This window comes from Sapajus apella, unplaced genomic scaffold (assembly GCF_009761245.1).
Source record: "Sapajus apella isolate SASKATOON/1434 unplaced genomic scaffold, GSC_monkey_1.0 scaffold36, whole genome shotgun sequence".
NCBI classification, from domain to species: domain Eukaryota; kingdom Metazoa; phylum Chordata; class Mammalia; order Primates; family Cebidae; genus Sapajus; species Sapajus apella.
The window spans coordinates 11,634,709-11,660,180 of record NW_022436976.1 but is presented as its reverse complement, the minus strand read 5'-3'; the positions used below and the strand labels follow the sequence as shown (position 1 = coordinate 11,660,180).

Here is a 25,472-nt window from a genome sequence, read left to right as displayed (position 1 = left end):
CTATGCCTCTTCAGACGGTTCCTATGATTGAGAGATGAGTACAGTTGTGGAACCTCACACTTTGGAAGTGACCACTGCTCCTCTTTTCTTGTTTTTTGAGTGCCTTAAACAGGTTATTCCTAATCATTTTAGAAATATAATTTTCTGTTGTTATTGTACCATGCCCTCCTTTTTCTCATCTTAAATGTTTCAGGGACTGGTATTTTTAAAATAGATTAAAATTAATTTCACATTGAATGAATTGGAGGAATTAGTGTACATTGCTTAAAATAATTAAAAGTATCATTATGGGTGTGGCAATGAAACCAAGGTTACAGAAGATAATAAGCGATATCAGTCTCCTTCAGGGTGCTTCTCAACTCTCCATGGAGTCTGCAGTGTTATGGCCTCTAGAATACCTAGAAATGTCTCAAGTGGGGAAGAGGACAAACAGTCAAGTCCCTAGGACTCACTCGCCTACCCCTGTCCCATTTAAACCAGTCTGACTCAACTTTTACCTGATCTATAACAGGGAGACATCCAATGACAATATACTGTTCTACTTTGGGCATTCACAGATTTCATTGGAAAAATGGTTATGAAGTTAACAAAAAAATTGAAAACCGTTTTTCTATAAGAACTGTGCATTTCAGTTGAGAGTCATAGGCCTCATTCTTTAATATTGTAACCATTCTGATATTATTATTTGAAAGGTTGAAGAAATAATCTAGAGGGGACCAAGTGTTGAAATCATAGAAAGAATTGTACAGAGGCTAGTGGGTATTGAATAGGAGAGTAAATTCCATTCGTCAGATTTTGGTAATGATTATTAAACCTCCATAGAAAGTGCTCAGGGCTAATAATTTACAGCTTAGATTTATACCACAGCTCCCAAAGAATGCAATATATTTGCACATGGAGCGTTGTATGTAAGTTCATTAGCTGTCCTGGGAATTTAATAGAACTGTGTTAAATGACCTGCTCCCAAATAAGGAGATAGCATATCTGAGTTGGAATAGTAAGGCAGTTCAGGTGACCCCCAGTACAGCTGGGCATTGACAGTATCTTGCCCTAGACCATTCAATCTTCCATACTCTGGATGATTCTTTCATGCTCTTATCTCTCTGAAAACATCCAACCCCTCTTCTGTCAGCCTTAACCTCAGTTGATAAATTTACTTATAGTTTAAGAAAATATAAACAATCAGCAGACAGCTTCCAGTTGTTCCCAGCACATCTATCAATCCCAACTTCCCTCCCTGTCTTGTATGCCCAGTTCATTTCCTCCTCTTACTATACACGATGGTTTCTCCTCTTCTTAAAGCTTATACCCCTACTTGAGCCCTAGAGCTCATCGTCTCCTGTCTACCCAAGCATTTGGCTCCAGAAACTTTCCCCCTTTATATCATACTTCATGTTTTTTCTTCTCCAGGATAGTCAATCCTTTGTATTAGCATACAAATATATTACAGTATCTCTCATTTTAAAAAATAAAAAGTCTTCCTTGACCCCCTACATTCTTCCTCCTGGCTACCACCTAATTATGATTCTTTACAGCAAAACTCTTAAAAATTTCTCTATAGTCGCTGGCCTTAGTTCTTCCCCAACTATTTCTTAAACCCACTCCAAGAAACCTTACATCCCAATTGCTGCACTGTAATAACTTGTGCCATGATCACCAGTAACCAACACACTACCAAACCAATGTCCAATCCCCAGTCTTCATTTTACTTCACCTATCTACACATTCAACTCCATTAATCATGCCCTTATTCTTTAACCATTTTCTTTATTTTCAAGATACTGCTCTCTGTAGATTCTCTTTCTATTCACTGCCTTTCCTTCTTAGGCTGGTTCCTCTTTACCTCCCTCTCCTTTCAAGTGGAGTGATATGGAACTCATTACTCAGACATCTTCTCTATGTTCAGTTCTGAGGCAATCTTATAAATGTCATCCAAATGCAAATCATTCTCAGATTTGTATACCCAGCCTGGACCTCTCACCGCACCCCAGATTCATATATCCAACTGCCTACTCAGCATCTCTACTTGCTTATCTCATACATGCCTCAAACTTAATGTGTCCTGGGCAAAAACCACTTCATACCACCCCCAAAGCCTGCTTCTTCCAGAGTCTCATCTTAAGTACATGTTAACTGGACAGCTTTGTTATTCAAGACAAAAAATTTTGAATTATCTTTGACTCTGCTCTTTATCTCATTCCCTGCATCCAATCCATCAGTAAATTCTGTAATCTCTACCTTTAAAAATTACTTCTAACTCATTCCACCATTATCTCATCTCTGGACTGAAGCAGTTCTGCTATTTTTCCTCCCACACTCCCTTGTTTATTTTTCCCATAAGAGTTACTGTTAGATCATGATAAGTCATTGCTCAAAACCCACCTTAGAAGCTTTCCATCTTTCTCAGATAAAAGTTAAAGTCCTTGCAATGACCCTAGCACTCTACATGGCTTATCCTCATGGTCTCTCTGACCTCAGCTTCAATTTCATGGTTCTATTCCTTTTGCTCTGGCCAAGCTACCTTAGACACACCAAGCGTGTGCCTGCCTTGTGCCTTCTGTATATGCTTTTCCTCTATCCCAAAAGCTACTTCAAGAAAGAGACTTGTATTTTCCAGTTACTGCTCAAAAAAACATCAGAGAGGCCCTTCCTAACCATCCTACATAAAATAACACACTCCCTGTGACTCATCTCCCGTCACTCCATGTATCTGCCTTACCCTGCCTTGTGCTCATAATGCTGACCATCTCAAACATATTAATTGTTTTATTGCTATGTTATTAGCTTTTCCTCCATTAGAATAAGTTCCACAGAGACATGTAATGTAGTTGACGCACTCTTGTGTTCTAGCTTGGCATCTAGCCAATGCTTGACGAATACTTTCAGAAAATGTGAAAGCCCACAAGCAAGACTCCTGATTTCAAACAGAATGTTCAACATGAAAGCTGATAACACTCAAAACTGACCTTTTATCATGCATTTTGTTATGCCCAAGATTGAAACTAAGGGCAAGAATGAAAATTGGGTCAGACAGTAATGCAGGCAAACCTTTGATAGGCATAACCTATAATGTCCAGCCACGTAAGTCATATGCTTGACACACACTTTGAGGCTCGGCCTAAAACCAGTTAGTAAGATGAATGAGAAAATAGGACAAACAAACAAACAAAAACAACAAGCAAACAAAAAATCTCTCTCCTTCCCTTCAGAAACAGATCTTAAAGTGTGAAGAAAGGAGCTGGGCACGGCAGCTCATGCCTGTAATCCCAGCACTTTGGGAGCCCGAGGTGGGTGGATTACAAGATCAGAAGTTCAAGACCAGGCTGGCTAACATGGTGAAGCCCCGTTTCTACTTAAGAAATACAAAAATTAGCTGGGCATGGTGGCATGTGCCTGTAATCCCAGCTATTGGGAGACTGAGACAGGAGACTTGCTTGAACCAGGGAGGCAGAGGCTGCAGTGAGCAGAGATTGCGCTACTGCACTCCAGCCTGGTGACAGAGACTCAGTCTCAGAAACAAACAAACAAACAAAGGTGTGAAGAAATGAAAGAAAGTGAAATAATTAAAAATGCACTACCTTTTATCTTTATTATATAACACCTCTGGAAATCTGATTTATATCTTATGATTTCAAATTCAGTACTCCATGTTACAATAAACAACCCTGAACTTATATATTTTAGGCTCATCTATAGGTAATTTTCTTAACAATTGTGAAGGGAAATGCGTTAGTAAAAGCATTCAAAGAAAAGTGTAGCAAAACCTGCCCTCTACCAAAGGACATTTGTTTCCATACTTGTAGCAAGGAGATGATCTCTCAACACACACAAACCCAAAGTAGCCTCGTTTGCCTCCAAGCCTGGAACCTTTTCGATGCTTGTATTCACAGCAGGAGCTTAGCCTGTTCACCTGCATCCCATTCAGGAAAAAGGTGAGACTGAAGGGGAAACCATGGTGTCTTTTGGAAATAAACTGAAAGGTCTCTGGAATTAAAATAGAAATACATTAGTGAAAACAACTGACTTTGGACTAACAGCTGTTAAATCATATTTTTCTATTAGATAAATACAATATTATAATCTTGATCAAGGGTGTTCAATCTTTTGGCTTCCCTGGCCCACACTGGAACAATAATTGTCTTGGGTCACACATAAAATACAGTAACACAGGCAATAGCTGATGAGAAACACAAACAAAGAAAATCAAGAAAAAAAAGGTTCTTGCATAAATCTCATAATGTTTTAAGAAAGTTTTTGAATTTGTGTTGGGTAGCATTCAAAGCCATCCTGGGCCACATGCAGCCCGTAGGCCATGGATTGGATAAGCTTGATCTAGATCATCTTTTAATTTGAAGACAATTTTTAATGATAAGATTGCATTTAATTACTTTTATTTAATAAATACTTTAACTTTTTATAAAAACTCTTTGATTTGTAGTAAAATAATAATACCTAAGGTTATATGAGCACTTACTACGACCAGGCATTATGCCTTATTATCTTGATATTTTTCAATCAGGTGAAGTGGGAATTTTTCTATCGCTAATTTCTAGGTCAAGAAATTAAGGCTTAGAAGAGTTCAGTAACTCTTCTGGCTCACTTAGAAGAGTTCAGTAATTTACTCAAGATCATACAATGAGTTGGAGAGTTAGAATTTGAATCCAAACATCTCTGTAGAGTCCATACCTCTATCTAGCTATGCTATCTATTGACAAAGCAGTTAATGACAAAAGCCTACTGTGAGCTCATTAGATCATTTTTAAATGCTTTTATTTTTAGTTGTGACTTTAAATATCCTAATGCACATATGAATGAAACAGTTATTTCATCTCCAAGCTATACTCAATTCTGTTTGGATTTGAGAACACTTTCCACCAATAAATTTAGAACCACTGCCTACAATTAATAGTTTTTAATCATCCAAGTCTTCATAATGCTCTTTGCAAAGCTCCCACCCTGCCCCCCTTCCCCCACAGAGGTCCTAAGCCCTAAGTCTGGGAAACCTTATTCTCTACAGAGTGACTCAAAATCCTGTGGCTCATGAATATTTCTTATGTCACTTCCTTAAAAAAAAAAATGGAAGAAAGAAGATAAAAGAGCCTCTCTGGACCCCTCCATGTCTGCCAATTAATAATGTTAACAGTTTTCACCTCTCTACTATGTACACATTTCCTATTGTTGCACTTACCACCACATATTAAGATATATCTTTATCAATGGTTTTCAAATTTTACTACATATCAGTATCACTTAGAGGGCTTATTAAAATACAGATTGCTGGGCTTTATCTCTGTTTCTGATTCAATAGGTCTGTGGTAAGAATCAAGAATTTGCATTTCTAACAAGTTTCCAGGTGGTGCTGATGCTATTGGTCTATGGACTGCCTTCTAAGAATGCTAATCTAGATGTTTGCTGCTTTGCATGTTTGTGAAATCCATAAAAGCTGAAGTTGATGCATCTTTTTTCTCCAAATCCCAGGATGATGGCATAGAAGGCTACCCCAAAATACTTAGTGAATTATTATTTTAATCTATTTTTTCAGTTATTTGGAAACACTGTGTGTACCACATTTTCCCTAAAAAAAAAGTCTCTACATTAGATGCAGCTTATTCTAAAGAACAGACTTATTAAAAATGTCACTCTGTCATTTATACCTTAGTATTTCTGACGTAAAATTAAGGAAACTAGGAAAGAGAAAGCTGAAAAAGTATAGAGTCTGGGAAAACTAGGATACAATTACTTTTTAAAATCCATTTGTTTTAATGATACAATATCTTTAAAAATCCATTTGTCTTAATTTCACCTCAGGTGGTGAAAGCAAGTTTGACTATTTTTGTTATAGAAACTTGAATTCTACATTCATGTAACATGAACCATTTTGCTGTAGTATCATGCCCCGTAACTTCCTAAGTCCTCAGTTTAGTAAGAGTGCAGTCAAGGAAATGTTGAGAATGGGCTCAGGAAATTGTAGAAGTGACTGCCCTTCCATCTGATGCTCATGTAGCTGAAGAGGATACCCAGATATTACTCCATTTTGTTTTTTCACTGTTTTTCAGACTTCTAGAACAAGAATTGACACCCCTTGCCTTTACTCCTTTGTTACTTATTTTTGTAATTTAAATACAGTGATACCGCCCCATCTTGACTTAATGATTTCTTCATGGCGTAGTGGAAAGAATATAGTCTAGAAATCAGAAGGTTTTGGTCCATGATGCAGGTGAGCGTATCTTGGTGAGTCTTTTAACTTTGTTGCATTTCAGAATTCTCACCCATAAAATAGAGACGGGAGTGGGGAGAACGCGCTAGTCTATCCACAACACAGCCTTGAAGATTTTACAATGTAAAATATGAGAAAGCATTATATATGCTTACAATTGTAATATTGGTACAGTTCATTATTTATTGTTCACTGACAGTTGGTAGCACTGTTTTAGGTACTAAAGAGAAACAAAAATACTGAAAATATCAAATGTGGTCTCCTCACTCAAGAAGATATCCTTAAACAGGAGAGGCAAAATAAATATATCAGACTTCTGGGTTGCGGTCACCAAATCCTCTCTTCCTTAAAATTTTATCTCTGGAAATGAACCAAAGGCTTAAAACAAACTGAGAAGTATGTATTCATGAAAAATTACTGAACGTTAGGTAATGGGAATCCATGGCATTTTTGCCCAGGGCTACTGTCCTCCCCAACATCTGCTACTACCTTATCACAGCAGTTCTAATAGGGTAGGCCAGGCCATAAATAGCCAGCCACTTTGCTGTCAGTGGGGGCTGACTTGATTTGAAGTACAAGGAAAAAAACCCTTGGCCTGTGGCTTGACCAGTAATAAGTAGCAATGTCAGAGGCAATCTGACAAAGAAGGTCAGAGGTTCCACGGGCCTGTTATCGTAGTTTTGGTGTTTTTTGTTTTTGTTTGTATTTTTTGAGGAGTCTTGTTCTGTCACCCAGGCTGGAGTCCAGTGGCACAATCTCGGCTCACTGCAACCTCTGCCTCCTGGGTGCAAGCTATTCTCATGTCTCAGCCTCATGAGTAGGTGGGATCACAGGCACACATCACCAAGCCCAGATAAATTTTTTGTGTGTGTATTTTAGTAGAGACAGGGTTTAGCCAGGCTGGCCAGATTGTCTCGAACTTCTGACCTCAGGGGTCTTCTCGCGTCTGCCTCCCAAAGTGCTGGGGTTACAGGCATAAACCACCACACTGTCATGACTGTAGTTCTAATAAGAGTAAGCAATAGGCCAATGCACTACTCAAAATTTAACAGGAAGATAGAAACAATAATGCCGTCATAGAAGCATTTGATAAGCTCATTATAGATCCCTGGCTAACTGGAAGTGGCATGGATCAGAAAGGCCTCAACCTTTTCATACATCTCCAGCCTACCAGTAGCTTTGCCTTATGCTCAGAAGAAACACAAGAGAGCCTGGTGGAAAATAAAAGTTAAAGCAGACTTGAAAGCTGCCCGAAGTTTGAATGTACCCCTGAACCCACTTTAGTCGGTTGAATTGTGTCCTCCAAAAATTCATGACCACCCAGAACCTCAGAATGTGACCTTGTTTGGCCATAGGGTTTTTACAGATATAATCAGTATAAGATCGAGATGAGATCACCCAATGACTGATGTCCTCATAAAAAGAGGTGAGGGTTGGGCATGATGGTTCACACCTATAATCCCAGCACTTTGGTGGGTGGATCACGAGGTCGGGAGTTCGAGCTCAGCCTGATCAACATGGTGAAACCCCGTCTCTACTAAAAATACAAAAATTAGCTGGGCGTAGTGGTGCATGCCTGTAATCCTAGCTACTCAGGAGGCTGAGGCAGAAGAATCATTTGAACCCAGGAGGCAGAGGTTGCAGTGAGCAGAGATTGCACCACTGCACTCCAGCCTGGGCAACACAGCAAGACTCCGTCTCAAAAAGAGGTGAGGACACGCACAGACACACAAGAATATCATGTGAACACAGAGGCAGAGATTGGAATGATAGAACCACAGGCTGAGGAAGGCCAGTTGAAGGAGTTAAGAAGACTACTTCCTTGGGGCTTTTCAGGGAGGGTGTCCCTGCCAACACCTTCATTTTTGACTTTTGGCCTGGAAACCCAAGAGAGAATAAATTCTTGATGTTTTCAGCTTAATTCTGGGGATATTAGCACTGAACTATAAAAGCACAGAGACTAACCTAAGAGTCCAGACTGAAAAAAGAGCAATATACTTTTTTAAAATTCTGAGCGAAACATCACTGGCTCCGCACCAGGATGATGGAGGCTAAATTTCACAGATTTAATTTAGGTAAGTCACTAAAAAAAGCCACAAAAACCAAAAAAAAAAAAAAGAGAGAGCGAGAGAGAGAAAGGGAAAAACAGAAACAACAATAACCCTTGATCGGGAAAGGTCAGAATCCAGAATTCCAGAATTCTCAGGAGCTTTAATATACTACCTAAAATATGTAGTTTTCAACAACAAAAAAAAAATCAAAATACGTTAAAAAAAAAAGTGGAGAATGTGACCTATACTTAGAAATAAAAGGAATCAAAAACACACCTAGGAATCTAACCAAGAGCAATATATATCTACACAAAAACCTGTGTTTTTACATTCATAGTCCCAAACTAGAATCAATACAAATGTCTATTAACTGGGGGATAATTTTTTTTTAAATATGGTATATCCATGTAATGGAATATCCTCAGCAATATAAAGAGAGAGCTACTACTGATAGCACAAATATGCATGACTCTCAAAAACATTACTCTAAGTGAGAGCAACAGCACAAAATATTACTCATGGAATGATTGCGTTTATAGGAAATTTCCAGGAAAGAAAATCTGTACAGTCAGAAAGCAGATCGGTGGCTTCCTGGGGCTGGCTATGAGACAGGGACCAACTGTCAAAAAAAACAAGGGAACTTGCCGAAGTGCTGGAGGTGTCCTATACCTTCTTTGTGATCATGGCTGCACAACTCTGTACAATTCCAAAAAGAAATTAAATTATACATTTACAATGAATAAATTTGATGGTATTTAATTTATACCTCAATAAAGCTATTTTTTAAACCTAAAAAAAAAAAGGCAATAAGTAAAAGAAAAATAAGAAATAGGGCCGATGTGGTAGCTAAAGCCTATAATCCTAATGCCTTGTGAAGCCAAAGCAGGAGGATTGCTGGAGTCCAGGAGTTTGAGACCAGACTGGGCAACACAGCAAGACACATCTTTAAAAATTAGCTGGGCATGGCTGAGATAGGAAGATCACTTTACTCCAGGAATGCAAGGCTGTGGGGAGCTATGATTGTGCCAATGCACTCTAGCCTGGGTGAGGGAGAGAGAAAGAGAGAATGTCTCCTAAAATAAAAATAAAAAAAACAGTATAAGTCAAAGCACAATGAGCTGCTTCGGTTTTGAGTGTTGCATGAAAGCTATTGGGATAAAACACAGTAGAAATCAGTGAGAAAGTGCACAGCCTTAGTCTGAGTCCCAAAAGATGGGTAAGATTTAAATTTGAAAAGGAGAAAAGAGAAAGTCTTATAGACAAAGGAAATAGCACAAGCAAAGAGAAAGTAAGAGTGTATATGGGCCAGTGAAGCAGCTGTTTGCCAGAGCGTAATAAGGAATGCACAGATAAGTGCAACAAGATCCAGTTATGGAAATACAAGAAAATGGGGCAGGAAGGGAAGGAATTCTAAGAGAGCCAGAAACAAAAAATGTTAATTTTTTTTTCTTTACATTTACATGAACCCAAGAGGCCAAGGTTTGTGTTATTTGAAAGGATAAACATGGCAAATAAAAATGTCTGTGAAGAAATTGTACTCTACAAGTAGCAGAAAATACTCAATAACTTCATAGGTGTATATAATAAACAATCAGCTTGTGGCTTGAAGTCTAAAATCAAATTGCAAGACATCATAAACTACTTGGGAATAAAGGATGTACTTGCCACAGTTCTAAATAATTAATTTTATTGTTACTTCTAATACAAAGGCAAGACAAATTCACAAAAGCCAAATATTAATGAGTTTACTGCTCCAAGTACAATGTCAAATGCCACCCCTCCAACTTTTGTTAAGAGAAATCTTTTAATACCCTATTCACATTTTACTGAATCATGCACAGATTTGATTTGTAGAAAGGGCAGATTCTTTTCAGTCCAGCTAAATTGCTAAGATTGCTGAACCACAAGTCAACTCTGAGCCACCCAACTTTCCAATTTTGAACAATTACTTTCCTGGCAATCAAGGGCAAGCTGAGACAAAATTATTGCAGGAACAGGATTCAATTATTTAAGTCCCCATTCCATCCTGTTATTCAAGACTGTCCAATGCCATAAGCAAAAAGTCCCAGCATCAGTATGTATGCAAAATAACACTGAGCCAAGTAACACCCTTTCTCCCATCACCTTTGGTTTTTCACTCTCGTCACAGAGTGTACATCATCTACCAGAGAATCATTTAGCTCATTCTTTTTTCATTTGTATCTACCACATTTTCCAGCAAATAGATGTTACATATGCATTTTTGTTGAATAAAGTGTGATCTAAGCTCCAGGACGGGTTTCATCATGTTAATTCCGACTTTACAGCTAATTTCAGCATTCTCCTAAATTAATGGCTGAAAGTTACACTTTAAAAAAATGTGTACTGTATATGTATCTATGCCCCTATCATTAGGGGTTTTATACCACTCATATTATGAAAATGTAGGAAACTCCATGCTATTCAGAGTAGCTCACTGGGGCTTCCTGGAACTGATCAAGGGCCTTACACCTAGCCAGGGGATCGGGGGTCTACTCTTGACTCTGCTCAGAGTGTTACCTTGGGGAGCCACTCCACTCAGGACTCATCTCATTTTCCTGATCTACAAAATGAAAGGACTGACCTCTGGACTGCTACAGCAAAATAAACAAGGTAAATAGCATTCCTACCAAATATATAAAATGGAAATGGAAATAAAAAACAGTTTTTAACATGATTGAGCATCATATTATATTTCACTTTAAGTTAAAACTATCATTCAAGTGTTTACCATTTTTGTGATGGAAAGTTTTACATATGTGATTCCTAAATATGAATTTATAGTCTCTCTTTAAGTACATGAATTTCTTTTTAAGTTATAGTCACTGTCTTTAATTGATGAAGGAAATCAGAAAGACTAAAAGTAAAAATTCCACATTTGTCCCAATTCTCCCCATAACTCCTATCAAGATTATCCAAATATAAATATTTCTTTCAATTGGTAAAAATGCTATTATTTTCTGGACAGTTTCTTCAGCAAGAAAGTGACAATATAACCCTGTAAACACTATTCCTTTTCACTGCTGCTTCCTTGAACTACATATTGAAGAAAACCACTACAGTATAATTTGTGAAAACCTATATTGCATATAAAAATTATCCTATGCTGACAAATGTGGATTTATGATCAAATTAAAGCAAAGATGTACTAAAAGCTATTTAGTCAAATCCTGCACCAAGTTATTTTGGTGTGATTCACCCTGCAGCTTATTGGATTTGTGATTTTATCTCAACATACCTCTAAAGAACAAATTGCCAATCTGGTATTTTTTCCTTAGAATAATGTATGGTATAATTCACTATGGCAAGCCAAATAGTTAACTTGTAATTTGGGGGACAGCTTATTCGTGCAACATTTTAATGATCATATATCTCCATCCCAAAATTAATCTGTTACCAGGTTAAATCACTCCAAATCCTTTCTTCCACAATCTGCAAGAGTAATTGCTGCTTCAGTTTCAATCATAGAGCAGTAAATCTAGATTTACTTTTAGGCAGCTGGTTTATAAGTCCCTGGATATGCATAATTTCATAAAGTGATTGAAATCATTTTGATATTATATCAATATCAGCTTATCTATAGCATCAACTCCAAGCAATTAAAAAACATTATCATTTTATGTGTACCTTTTTCAAGTAGTTTGCCTTTGTAGACACAAAGGTTTTCCCCACCACAGTGCTGCTGATAAACTTTTATTTCATCCCGGAAGTTTGGATTATCAGAAGATAGGTGCACATTTTTCCCCAAATAGATCATTGTAATAGCTGCATTACTATGCAAGGATGTTTTATGAATCCTTCTTGAATCCTGAAATAAACAAAAAAATGAGGCTTATTAACTAATTACTTTCTAATCAGAGTTCTTACCTGACATTGTAAGATAAAGAATAAAAAAGGTTTTAAGTGCCTACCAACAAAATCTAAATAAAGTGTCAATTTAGAAACGCACAAAAAGTCAAACCCATTGCAAAATAAATACTCCTAAATAACATATACGTTTTGGCTTTGTATTTTTAATGTAAATACTGGGGATTTGGATGAGTTTGTCATTTTTTACTTTAAGTGCAAGTGCGTAGGGAGGTGTGTCAGGGTGTGTGTGTGTTATATAGAGCAAAAATTTCAATGACACCAAGAGGAAACTTTTGGCTCTTTTAGCTGGTTCTCCAATAAAAATCCAAACAATTGAACTAGTTAAATATTAGTAACATCATTTTGTTCAAATAGTTTTTGTCATTGACTGCTTTATCTTCACAAGTGAGCACTGATAACATATCCTTCCCTGGGCTTATTCCATCTGAGAGGGAGACGCCTGTGTTTGACTTCTTCTACAGTCATTCTGAAGATTAGGGGTCATCAATATTTTGTGCTTGGGACTATCCAGTTTCACAGAGACATTTAGTTGATTGAAAACCCAATATTAATATTGTTTATAGTATCAAAAGAATATACCCAAAAAGTCTCTAAAATTGCTGTATAAACCTATTTGATATTCTTTGGCATTGCCGAATTTAAATTATTTCTAAAAAATGCAGTAAATGTGCATGCCAGAAATTAAATGTTCTAGGCATTGACTCCTAATTAATTGCTTGAAATATTTTCATTATAGTGAGTGAACATAATGTTTGCCTAACCTCTAAGAGGAAGAGGAGGAAGTAGAAGCAGAAAAAAAGGAAAGGAGGAAGAGGCAGAGAAATAGGAAAGTCTGGGAGGATTGAAATATTTTAAGAGGGCCTAGGAAGAAAATTGTAGGCCTCTAGAGCTGTACACAGGCTAGATTTTCCTTCTCACCTACTTCACTTTCCTAAAAATCAGTTATAAGCTGGACAAAAAATGTTTAGCGACCAACGTTAAGTGTATCCAAGGCAGTAATTTGAGTTGATTCCATCAAATTATAGATGCATGAAAAGCATGCATTTTCTAAAGAATAACAAAGCTGCAACGAAAAGTTTTGAAGGAACTACTAAAATATTTCCATCCCTAAACTCATCCTCTTCCACTTCAGATAATTTTTTTCCCATTTCATTCTATTTCTCTGAAGCAAAAACCAGAGGAAGGAAATCTGATGGAATGAAATTTTGCTAGCAACAGTCTGAAAGTATAAATGAGGGAGAGAGTCCAAGATTTAAAAATTCAAGCCGATTTTCTTGCCTGTTGGAAGGAAGAACTCTCTTAAATAAAGAGATAATCAACAGTCATATTACAGGGGCATCAAGAGCTATGAAAGTAAATCAGCAAACTGGGTAATTTCTTTCAGATTAGAAACATCTCCCTGAATCAGAGTTGAAGCAAAGGGATGATGGCAGATTTGGCTCCTCCTTGGAAAATCATAATCCCATGTTTCCTCTTGCCTGGGTAACTGTGGAGCTGTGACATGCCTGTGTGCAGCCGACTGCACAATCAGCGGACCTCAGGCAAATCCAGCTCCAAGCTGCGCCTAGCACCTTAAATGAAGTGTCTGATTAAATAAAAACATCCCCCTTTTGTTAAGCAATACTTTCTGAAGCAGCATGGATTTAGAGGTAGCCCTGTGAGTTTGTAGGAGATAAGCACTATATAAATACAAGGTAATAGTGGGATTAGAGCCAGGGAAAGACCTGGGTCATATGTATGCAATGAGGAACTGGAAGGAGAAACTTTTAAAGAGGAAATAAAGGAAATAGCAGCCCTTTATCCTTTTCATTTCCTCTTATTCACATTGCTTTCTGCTAAAGCATACTTCTGATAGTAACATCTCTTTTCTCTTGGGTCTCATTATTCCATTATCTTTAACAATTATTCCCTAATTATTGCCACCAAGTAAATTTTTCTGGGTTCTAACAGAAAGCCCAAGTGACAGCTCGTGATTAAATATATACACTAAGAAATAAACAGTTGTTTCTTTCAGTTGACTGAATTGCCTCTATACTTACCATCCTGCAAAGATAAAATGACCTTAGACAGATGAAACTTTAACAAGGTTTCATGGCCCTTTCTGCTGTGCTCAAGTTAAGTATGAAAGCCTTCCATGAAAATTCAGTTTCATTTGAAGAACAGGAGCAAGGCCTTATGCCGCTGCACAATTAAGCTTATCTTTCTGACTTCCTTCACCAGTTCCTTATGAATTTCCTTCTCATTTCTTTTAAGATTTCTTAGGCAAGTACAATTGAGCTGATAAATAAATAGCAAGCCCGCTGAGTGGTTAACCCATCAGCCATTATATAGTTGCAACATTTAGCATTCAACTGATACACTAAGTTTTCACTGAAATCTCCTTTTATCCATGCCCAAGCCTGTGTGGGAGGTAGATTTAAGAGACAGTACAGGTGTCAAAGTGCCTGTTCTCTTTGATAGTGTTGGGCAGTAACTCCTCTTCATCTACTTCATGAAGCCCTGGTGAATTCTGGACATCAAGTAGGGTGACCATAAAATTTATCATCCAAACTTGGAAGCACAGTGAAAGAAGTGTTACTAATAATTAGGAAATGAGGGGGAAAGGCAGAATTTTGAACTATTCCAGGAAAAATGATAGGTATGGTCATCCTACGAATTAGTCTTCCCACTTTTAGTCTGATATTCCTCAAAATATCCCTTCTGTTGGAAATCGGAGTGATCTATTGTGATTAAATAGATCATGTTAACATCCTTCAGTGATTCCCAATATTCATGGAATAAGTTCCAACATTCCTCAGACAACATAAAACGTGTTATATTATCTAACTCCTACTATCTCCCAGTGATTGCAATTTCTCATGCTACATTTAAATGTCTAGCAACTGAACTGATTGTAGTGGCCCTAACACTATCAACTACTTTTGATCTCTAGGCCTCTATTTATATGAATCACATGATATTGGAACTATTTCCTTGTATTATCTCTCTCTCAGTACCTAAGGATGATGTCCTACTGATCTTCATGCCATCAGTAACTTGCCAGTGCAGATGCTTTGTAAGGACCTAATAAATGCTGACCCGACTGGACACAGACATGGAACAATGAAGCATTCTATATTCTGTCATTTCCATATTCTGATAAAGCTACAGTAGGTTTGTTCCACTGTAAATAGGAAGCTTACTACATTTATAGTAACTCAATAGATACCAAAACAAGAAAACTGATTCACACTGTCCTGTTAAACCAAATGCCAACTTTGCTGACTATTCCTTGATAAAGACTGATACAAAACCAGCCTGACCATAAAGAGTAGCAATCCCCATGTTGATGCTGGTGGCCTTAGGGAGAGAAAATCTGACAGAAGCCAGAGGAAGAGTGTTCATATCCTAAAAACCAGGAACTGGTTGTATGAAAACCTCACATCACTGCATTGTAAATGTTCTTCCCTTTCTCTTCTCTTTCTCGCTGGTTTTGCCTCCCATCTTTGCTTTTAGTATGCTTTCTTTTTTCTTTTTCATTCTTATCTAGGCCAGTTTTTTTACTACCACGTAAACCTTACCTCATGCTTATTCCTAACATGCCCAGAAACACCTCAATCCTTACAGAGGCGTCAGAGCTCTAGATTTTCAGGATTTACCTCACCTATTCCTTCCCATAGAAATCATAATAAGGGCTCCTGCTCACATTTTCTTCCTCACTCCCTCTGCTTCCTAACCTACCCTGGTGCTTCCTTATGTGGCTCTGTATAATGTCGTGTAAGGGTTGTTATTATTATTATTGAAGATGGCGTCTTGCTCTGTCACCTAAGGCTGGAGTGCAGTGGTGTAATCATAGCTCAATACAGCCTCAAACTCCTGGGCTTAAGCGAACTTCCTGCCTCAGCCTCCTTAGCAGCTAGGATTACAGATGAGTGCCACCATGCTTGGCTAATTTTTATTTCTTTACTTATTTATGTGTTTATTTTAGAGATGGGGCTTGCTTTGTTGCCTGGGATGGTCTCAAACTCCTGAACTCAAGTGATCCTCTTGCCTCAGCATTTCAAGTCACTAGGATTACAGATGTGAGTCACTGCACCTGGCCCTGTCATGGTTAATTTTACCTATCAATTTAGCTGGACTTCAATGCCCAGACTGGCAAACGTTATTCTAGATGGATCCATAATCAATGCATATGGTGTGTCCTCTCTTCTTGGGAACTGTAACAATCTTTTTGATAGCAATTGTCTTTTAATCTATAAGTCTCAACATACCTGAATAATTTTTAAAAACCCACATTTTAAAATAGACTTGCAGAAGGATATACCTACTTTCATTAAGCAAGGGTCAACTAGTGAAGGTTTTAATCAGTAGAGGAGCATGTCGAGAGTTTTTCCATAATGTTTAATTATATTTCATTGCTTTTTACTCTTTCTTCCTTTTTTTAAGAGGATTTAAAAGATGCTTTGGTGAATGGTAGTCATAAAATGAAAAATGATTATATGTGTAAATTAGTCACAAGAGCCATCTCACCTTAAATGAATCTTTTCCATATCTAAATAAACTAAACTTGAGTATTAATGTAAAAGTATGTAATTCTCCACACTGAGCCATTTTTACTCTATGCCTAAAGATTGGGGCTAGAGTCAATGCCAACAGACATCTAGCATGAAATCATGTGTGAAGATGACTACATCTTGAATAGAAAACAAGTGTAAAGACTGAAACCTATACGAATGGCTAGATTTATGGGTGAAGATGAAAAAAGAATCACAAAGGAGTAGGAGAAGAGGTAAAAGGAGACAGCGAGGAAGCGTGAAAGCAGAATGCCATGGAAGGCAAGAGAGGAGAGGTTTAAGGAGGAGGCAATTAATAACCTAAAATTCTGCAAAGAAACATCATCATAATAAATTTAAAAATACTAAGATGGTAGAAATAAATCTAAATATATCACTAAACAAAATAAATATAATTGGACTAAACTCATTTATTAATAGAACAGAGATTCTCAGATTGAATCAAACACAATCCACACATATGCTATAGAAACACATTTAAAGCCTAAAGTTTAAATCTAAAGATACCAAAAGACTGAAAGTGAAAATGATGTATACATACATATGCACACACACATACTTATGTGTATACACAAGGTTCACCCTTGAACATCATGGGTTTGAACCACATGGGTTCACATATATGCAGACTTTTTTCAATAAATATATTGGAAAATTCTTTGGATATTTACAATTTGAAAAAACTTGAAGCAAACTGTATAGGCTAGAGATATTTTGAAAATAAGAAAAAGTTAGGTATATTGTGAGTGCATAAAACATATGTAAATGCTAGTCTGTTTTATCATTTACTACCATAAATACATACGAACCTATTATAAAAAGTTAAGATTTATCAAAACTTACACATACACTTAACAGATCATGCATGGTGCTATTCACAATCAAGAGAAATGTAAACAAATATAAAGATGCAGTATTAAATCATAACTGTATAAAATCAACTGCAGTACATACTGTTCTACTGTAATAATTTCATAGCCTCCTTTTCTTGCTATTGTAGTGAGGTCAAGTGTTGCGAATATCCACTTAAAATGTGATGTGCCACTAATCATGTCTATATGAGCAATTCATCTCTTTAGAAAATCATTTGTCGGCCGGGCGCGGTGGCTCAAGCCTGTAATCCCAGCACTTTGGGAGGCCAAGGCGGGTGGATCACGAGGTCAAGAGATTGACACCATCCTGGTCAACATGGTGACACCCCGTCTCTACTAAAAATACAAAAAATTAGCTGGGCATGGTGGTGCGCGCCTGTAATCCCAGCTACTCAGGAGGCTGAGGCAGGAGAATTGCCTGAACCCAGGAGGCGGAGGTTGCAGTGAGCTGAGATTGGGCCATTGCACTCCAGCCTGGGTAACAAGAGTGAAACTCTGTCTCAAAAAAAAAAAAAATAGAAAATCATTTGTCACAGTAAAACACAATCCCTTGAAGTTTTGGATATTTTTCATCGTATTTAGTGTGACACCATAAACACTGAATAACATCATGGGACTCAACAAAGTTTCACTGATGATGCTAGAAGCACTCCAGGAAGCAAAGTCATGACATTACAAGAAAAGGTTGAATTGAAGTCTCTAGCTGAGGTTGCTCACAGGTGGACGATGCATTTTGTAAACAGAAGACATAATTTATGGTATTGATAAATACAGTACAGTACTATAAATGTATTCTCTCTTATTTATAGTTTTCCTAATAACGTTTTCTTTTCTCTAACTTAATTTTGTAAGAATACAGTATATAATGCATATAGCATGCAAAATATGTGTTAATTGAATATTTATGTTACTATGCTATTGATAAGACTTCCAGTCAACACTAGGCTATAAGTACTTAAGTTTTGATTGAGTCAAAAGTTTATACGCAAACTTTGAATTGTGCAGGGGAATGACATCATTCACCCTCATGTTACTCAAGTGTCAACTCTCCATATACAGTACACACACACACACATACACACACACACACACACACACACACACACTAATCTAAAGAAAATAAGAAGTATTATTAGACAAAATAGATTTTTAAGACAAAAAGTAATATGACGAAAAGGATTCCCTCACCAGTAAGATTAAAATAAACTGAAGTCTGAGAGCATATAAGATTTTCAAACATTTACAAAACAGAACTTGGCATAGACAGATTGACAAATCCATAATTACAGCGAATGAATTTTCATTATAACTCAAGAATTAAGAGACCAAGCACATAAAAAGTCTACGAATGTAAAAATATGAGTAACATAATTAAATTTATCTATTGAACATCTATAGAACCCTGATTTCAACATTGAAAGAATACGGTTCTTTCCTAAAACTGGACATATATTAGCTCACAAACCAAGTCTCCACAAATACCAAGGAGTTAAAATCATACAGACCAAGAATAAGATGCATTCTAAAAGTAGCATTCAGTGAACACAAAAGGAGTTCTTAGAATTGAAACATGGCAGAAGAAAAAACTCAGTAGAATGTGTGGAAGATAAAATTGAAAAACCTCTCAGCAAGTAGAACAAAAAGACAAAGAAGTAGAAAGTAGGAGAGAAAAGCTAAGAATCTTAGAGCATCAGTCTAGTAGTTCTAACATTCCCAAAATAGAGATTCAAAAAAAAAAAAAAAAAAAAGAGAGAGAGAGAGAGAACAGAGGTATTTTTTTTTTCCTTGGGGGGGAGAAAAAAGAGTAAGTCAAACTGAAGCCCTCTGACTCAGGAGACAGGCATGAAAAGGTCTGTCAAAGCCAGGATGCCTGCTGACACCACGCTGTGCTTCTAACCTGAATGCAGAATCCCACAGGAACCTGGCTCAGGTGCTTATTTGTGCTTCACTTGTCATGACCCTGGGATGAAGAAGCTGTTGCTCCCTCCTCCACGCCCAGCTACAGAAGCACATTCCCCTGATCATTTTCTTGCTGGACATCCCATGTCTGACTCACACTAGGACCTCACCAGATACCTTGACACACTCGTGACCTGGTCACTCTGACTTCCTCAGAAGGGGCTTTTAAAACTCTTCAAAAACCAAACCCAGTCTGTGATCCAAATATTCTACTCAGCTTATTTTCTTCTGGAAATAGTGTCCTTTCATTACAATGCTAGGTTTGAGCTTAGTTTTGAAATTTTATGCATAAGTGATCGAGCTCTAAAGAAAAGCAGGGACATAGTTCAGATAAAAGTCAGTGTGGTGGTTGCTCTGGAATAAAGTAAAGAATGATGGGGCGGGAGAAAGGGGGCTCCTGCATAATTTGATAGCAGAGTTCATTGTGAAGATGTTGTGAGTGCATGGTGCTTGCTTGGTTATTGTTGTTGAACTTGTACATATAGATAAGACTTTATACATTCTAATGGCCCATGAGACATTTAGACTTGTTTTTTAAAGAGCATGAACAGGTAGAGTATATCCCAGTAAGACATTTTAACATCTGAAAATCAAATCCTACCACCAAGTGTTTGGGAATGATGAGTAAGTCACTGTTTTTGCTGAGTGTGAGCCACACCTTTTGAGAGCATGTTCATTGGCCTAATGGAAACCGATGCCAGCATGCAGAGGGAAAAATTAAAATAGTGGATGTGGTCGATTCTGTTATTGTTCCAAATATCCACTGCCCTTTTCTGTGAGAGACTGATACTTCCCACTCCATTGAGGTCAGCCTTGCTCAAGGACTTGCCAAATGGCATTCAAGTGTAAGTGACATGTGCCACTCCTGAGTGGAACCTTAAAAGCATGCTGTGGTTCTGTTCCCCATGAGGCCGGCAAACCCCAGACTCCTTCATTCTGAGCTGTTCCTCCAGTCTGGGTCTTAGAATTACAGCTGACCAACAGTAGATAAGACTATGAGCAAGAATATTCTTGTAAGTTGAGTTGCCTGGGGTTATTAGGCTAAGCTTCAGTAAACTGCTCTATAGAGAACTCACTAATGAAGAGCAGGATAAAACAGAAGTCTAAGGTTACAGCATGTGAGGAAAGAATTTGACTCCCTTATCTAAGGCCTGGGTATGTTGAGACACAGAGACGAATATTAGAGGAAGGTGGCAAATCCAAATTAGAGAGGATGACAGATAGTATGAGGTACCATTAACAGTGGAAGAGTATCTGATCAAAGACACAGCGCAAGGGTGGGCTTGGGGATGAAAGAGAAAACGCCCTGTCAAAGACAGCCACAAAAGGAGAGAATTGGTAAAAGTAGAGTTGAAAAAAGGAAATTCAAGCAAGGAGGAAGAAGATGGTCCCCCACTTTTTGAGATTAGAGGTAAGGATAGCTACTGGGAGTGAGATGTGGACATGGGGTGAATAAGGTCCCTGAAGGTGAGGTTGGTTTTGAAGAATCTGTGTGCATGCTGGCACTTCACTTCCTCATGGTCAGTCAGTGAAATGATGACCCAGCTTATTTGCCAATCACAAAACTTTGCTATTGGTTGTATATTTAACATAATAAAAATGAAGAGGTCTTTGCTTTCTTACTAGTTTGTACGTGTATAAATTCCAACTGGCCTTAGAACAGTTTCTTCTATCAATATTTTGAGAAAATGAATACAACAAACTATAATCTTTTCAAAGAACACAGGAAGAAAATTTTTCTAGGTATAATACAGTAATTTGCCATAAATTGTTAAACTGTATTTTGTTTTTTAGGTATATCAGGGTTTCTGAATTTTTACAAAAGAGATATTAAGATACTTATAATAACGTGTGATTGAATAGGTGAATTTAAGGAAATAAATGATTTGGAAAGAGGTATTGCTCAAATTAAATTTGACCACAAGAGTTGTTAAATCTTTTATTATTAATTGTGCTAACCTGATTATGTAACTGAACTATTTAAGCCTTTGCTTTCAGATTCATTCAGGCTTACCTATAAAATTGTATGTCTTTCCACACAACATTTTTTGCATGCAATTTCCTCCAAATTCTTTTACTGCAAATCTAGAAATCTAATAGTGCAATGTAATCTGTGCTAAATTAATAAAAGAAAAATTTGTTCCATAATCACCCTGGTAAAAAGAGGTTCTAAGCCATTTGGAGCAGTGGTTGGACGAAATCTTCTCCTTCTCCATGTTTCAGATCTATTTTCTCTTGTGATTTTCCCACTTGGGGGAGGTGGACGAGGAATAGGCATCATGTAGCTGTTAATGTTTGGAAGTTGATATGAATTCATTCTCTGTGAATTGCTCATGGAGTTCCTGAACTTCATCACTGCCTTCTTGCCCTGTAATCATATTTCATCATGTAAGAACCAATGAAACAGGATCAGCGACTCAATGTAACCCAAAATTAAAGACAAGTCAATATGATTGACATTGCATGCAAACACAACTGATACCAATAGACAAACTCAAAACATTCCAGACTGTTGAAAAATGACACTTTGTAGTATCTGCAGCAAATTAAATATTCATAACATTTCAACCTTATGTGATATTTTTTTAACTAACATAAAGTGATGACATTCTTATAATACTTTTGGAGTTTTTCTTCAACAATTAATTAAACCCAATAAAATTAAACAACTTAAAATTAGGAAGTCTGAAGTGTTGTGCTTCAAAGCAGAGCTTTAGTCCACTTAGCAATAGGGAATTAGTACCTTTTTCATATTCCGATTTCAGGCATCTAGGTATTAGAATATCCAGGGTTTGCAAAGCTGTAAACAAACTGGCATGTACTGTTTAGCATAAATTACTCATGTACTATTTAGAATAAATTATTACCGCATTTACAGAGGAAAAATTAAGATATTTATCAAAATTTTAAGGTACATACCCTTTGACCTAGGAATTCTAGTGTTAGGAATAAGTCTTGCACAGATAACTATACAAGTTCACTAATATAAATGGGTATAAGGATACATGTACACACATGTACACACATGCACACACACACTTCCATACATATAAGGAAGTTAGTTGAAAAAAATGTAACATCATACAAGTCCATCAATAAGAGAGTGTTTAAATGTTGCTTAGTTCATATGATAGATCTCACCAGATTCATGTTTAAAAAAAACATGAATCTATTTATTTTGAAATAAAAAGGTTCATATGGTGTGACCATAAATTTCTTTTAAATAATTTATGTGTGAATTCTGGTTAAAAACAAAAATGACTGAAAAAATTTGAATGTGGGGCTGCCTTTAGGGATATACCTTCATATTGTTTTAGAGTTTAGTCAGCATGTATTACCTTATTCATTAAAAAACACCAAAGGCATAATCAATAATTACATTTGTCAGTTTTAAGTGAGTCACTGAATTTTCACAAATTGGTAATTTTTGTGTATCTGAGGTAGTTTTCTAAATTTAAGGAATATTTAAGTATGTTAATCTATTTTGCACCAATCTACTTATGTTTATACACTATAAACTTATATTGTACTTATGTTTATTTTTGAATTTCTAATTAATTTTTTGCTAACTTAGTTTGTATTTTAATAATTGCTGAACAATTATTTTGTATAAGGGGAAGTTATTCTCCAAATATCTCTCATTGCTAAATGAGCAAAAGGAACTTACAAGTGAAGGGCATTGATAGCCCATATTTTGACTGAAAAAAAATTCTACTAACAGAAAGAGATTTAAGTAGATATTCACCAAGGAGTTTACAATTGTTAGAATGGTTGATATTGCATTGTGTCATGCTCTAACTTTTCTTTTTCATATTTTTCAATTTTTCTGTAATGGGGTACATTTATATTGTAATAAAAAATAAAAATAAGTAAAAAACAATAGGAAAAAGAAAACCAATGAATCTAGAACTTTTGTGTTTAGGGATTTAAAACAAAATTATTTCTGAGTAGGTATCAGTCAATTGCATGCCTTGTTTGGAAATGACTTACCAATTTTTCAAAAAAATTAACATGTTGTTTTTTACCTTGCTGGTTTTAGCTTGACAGCATTTTGGACATCTTTTCATGCCAGTGCAAGTAATTCTACTTTATACTTTTAAAATGTTTTTTAATATAACATAACAGGTTAAAAGAATACCTTATTACTTAGATAACTTCTCATTGTTCACTACTGCAAATACAAAAGATTATTGAATCTATTTCTTTACACTTATGTGTGTATTCCTAGGATAAATTCCTACTTGTTAAAATGCTTGAGCATGTTCATTTAAAATGGTGATATATATTTTCATATTGCCTTCATGAATGCTTGTACCAATTTCTACTTCTACCAATAATATATGAGAAACTCTCCTTCTAAAGACATTCATTTTCAATCAAGTCATTATTATCTCAACTAGTCTGTTTTTGACCAAATCACTTTTTCCTAAATTAAAGACTCTACCTCCTGCTACTTAACAAAGTTCAACTTACTTCTATCTGTAGTACCTTCAAGTGCTTTCCAAAAGTATATACCTTACTCTTGTAAAGAGCAATAAGAATGTAGTGGGTGCTCACTACATGCTCAGCAATGATGCAGAATACTATTCTTTTTTAAGAGTTTCTTCTCTAATTTTATATTAAATCATTTTTGTCATCAATGCCATTGAAAAAAATGACAGGTAAAGACATAATCACAGTATATTTTGTCTGTGAACATTACATTATAAGCTCCAATAAATTAGTTTTGGCTGTCTTAATGCCTAAAGCAGTACCCAGGCCATAGTAAATGCTCAATAAATATTTACTAAATGCAAGTGAGTTTAGCTAGTTGACATTATTGTGGAATTTATCTCAATCTTGTCAGCACATGAAAGCTATCATTAGCTGCCTGTCTCTCAATAACTCATACCCCAAAAACTTGAAACAGGAAAAGGCCCTATAAAGATTCAATTAGTAAAGCCATCCAGTGGCACAGAATGGTGGTTCAAGCCTGTAATCCCAGCACTTTGGGAGGCCGAGGCGGGTGGATCACGAGGTCAAGAGATCGAGACCATCCTGGTCAACGTGGTGAAACCCCGTCTCTGCTAAAAATACAAAAAATTAGCTGGGCATGGTGATGCGTGCCTGTAATCCCGGCTACTCAGGAGGCTGAGGCAGGAGAATTGCCTGAACCCAGGAGGCGGAGGTTGCGGTGAGCCGAGATCGCGCCATTGCACTCCAGCCTGGGTAACATGAGTGAAACTCCGTCTAAAAAAAAAAAAAAAAGAAAAAAAGAAAAAAACAAAAATGCTCCCCAGGCAGCAGAGCTTAAATAATACCTGATTGAAGGTGTTCACATATCTGATGGGACAATGTATTGATCAAAGTAGAATTAATAATTATGGAACTTAAAAAAGAATATAATCAACTTGGCAAGCATGGAAAGCACCCATCCGAATACTATATAGGGAAGAGGAAATCCTACCTATTGGATGTTGAATATTTCTAGTCCTAATGGCAAAGTTACCACTGGAGGATACAGAGGGTTTTAGCCAAAGACGTTGAGCTTTCTGGTACCTTTGGCTAGCCCATTCCCAAGATGAGATGGGAGTATCAGGCCATCTAAGCCTGATAGAATTAACATTCTGTTGTACTATATCCCCTCATTCTGATTCCATGCTCACTAGGCAACATTCTCATTGTGATTTGGATTCTCATATATGTCTGCCTACTGGGGGAGAATTCACTTCTATAAATTTTGACTATGGCATCTCTTGGTGAATAAATAACCCCTGAATATCATTGAGATTCCTATTTTCATTTATCACCTAGCGAAAAATGAGCTTATTTTGAGTTCGTTTAGTTAGCCTGGGCAATCTCACGAGATGTGACTATTCCTGGACCCTGGTTAAAACAGGAAATCTCTGGGCCTTCAAAGTGGAGATGAGAGCCTAGAAAGTGTCAAACTAAT

The 25,472-nt window shown here is 36.8% G+C and overlaps 1 protein-coding gene across 7 annotated transcripts in view; it reads right to left on the bottom strand.

Moving 5' to 3' along the window:
• The window catches only part of ERICH3 (glutamate rich 3), a 108,235-nt gene that overhangs the window by 46,311 nt on the left and 36,452 nt on the right, over positions 1-25,472 (bottom strand). For all 7 annotated transcript variants that reach the window (XM_032296587.1, XM_032296589.1, XM_032296586.1 and 4 more), the window contains 3 exons: positions 21,693-21,908; positions 11,914-12,094; positions 3,798-3,984 (listed from right to left, as the gene is read on the bottom strand). In XM_032296587.1, coding sequence (XP_032152478.1) covers positions 3,798-3,984; positions 11,914-12,094; positions 21,693-21,908 — 584 coding nt within the window. The remainder of the gene's footprint in view (positions 1-3,797; positions 3,985-11,913; positions 12,095-21,692; positions 21,909-25,472) is intronic.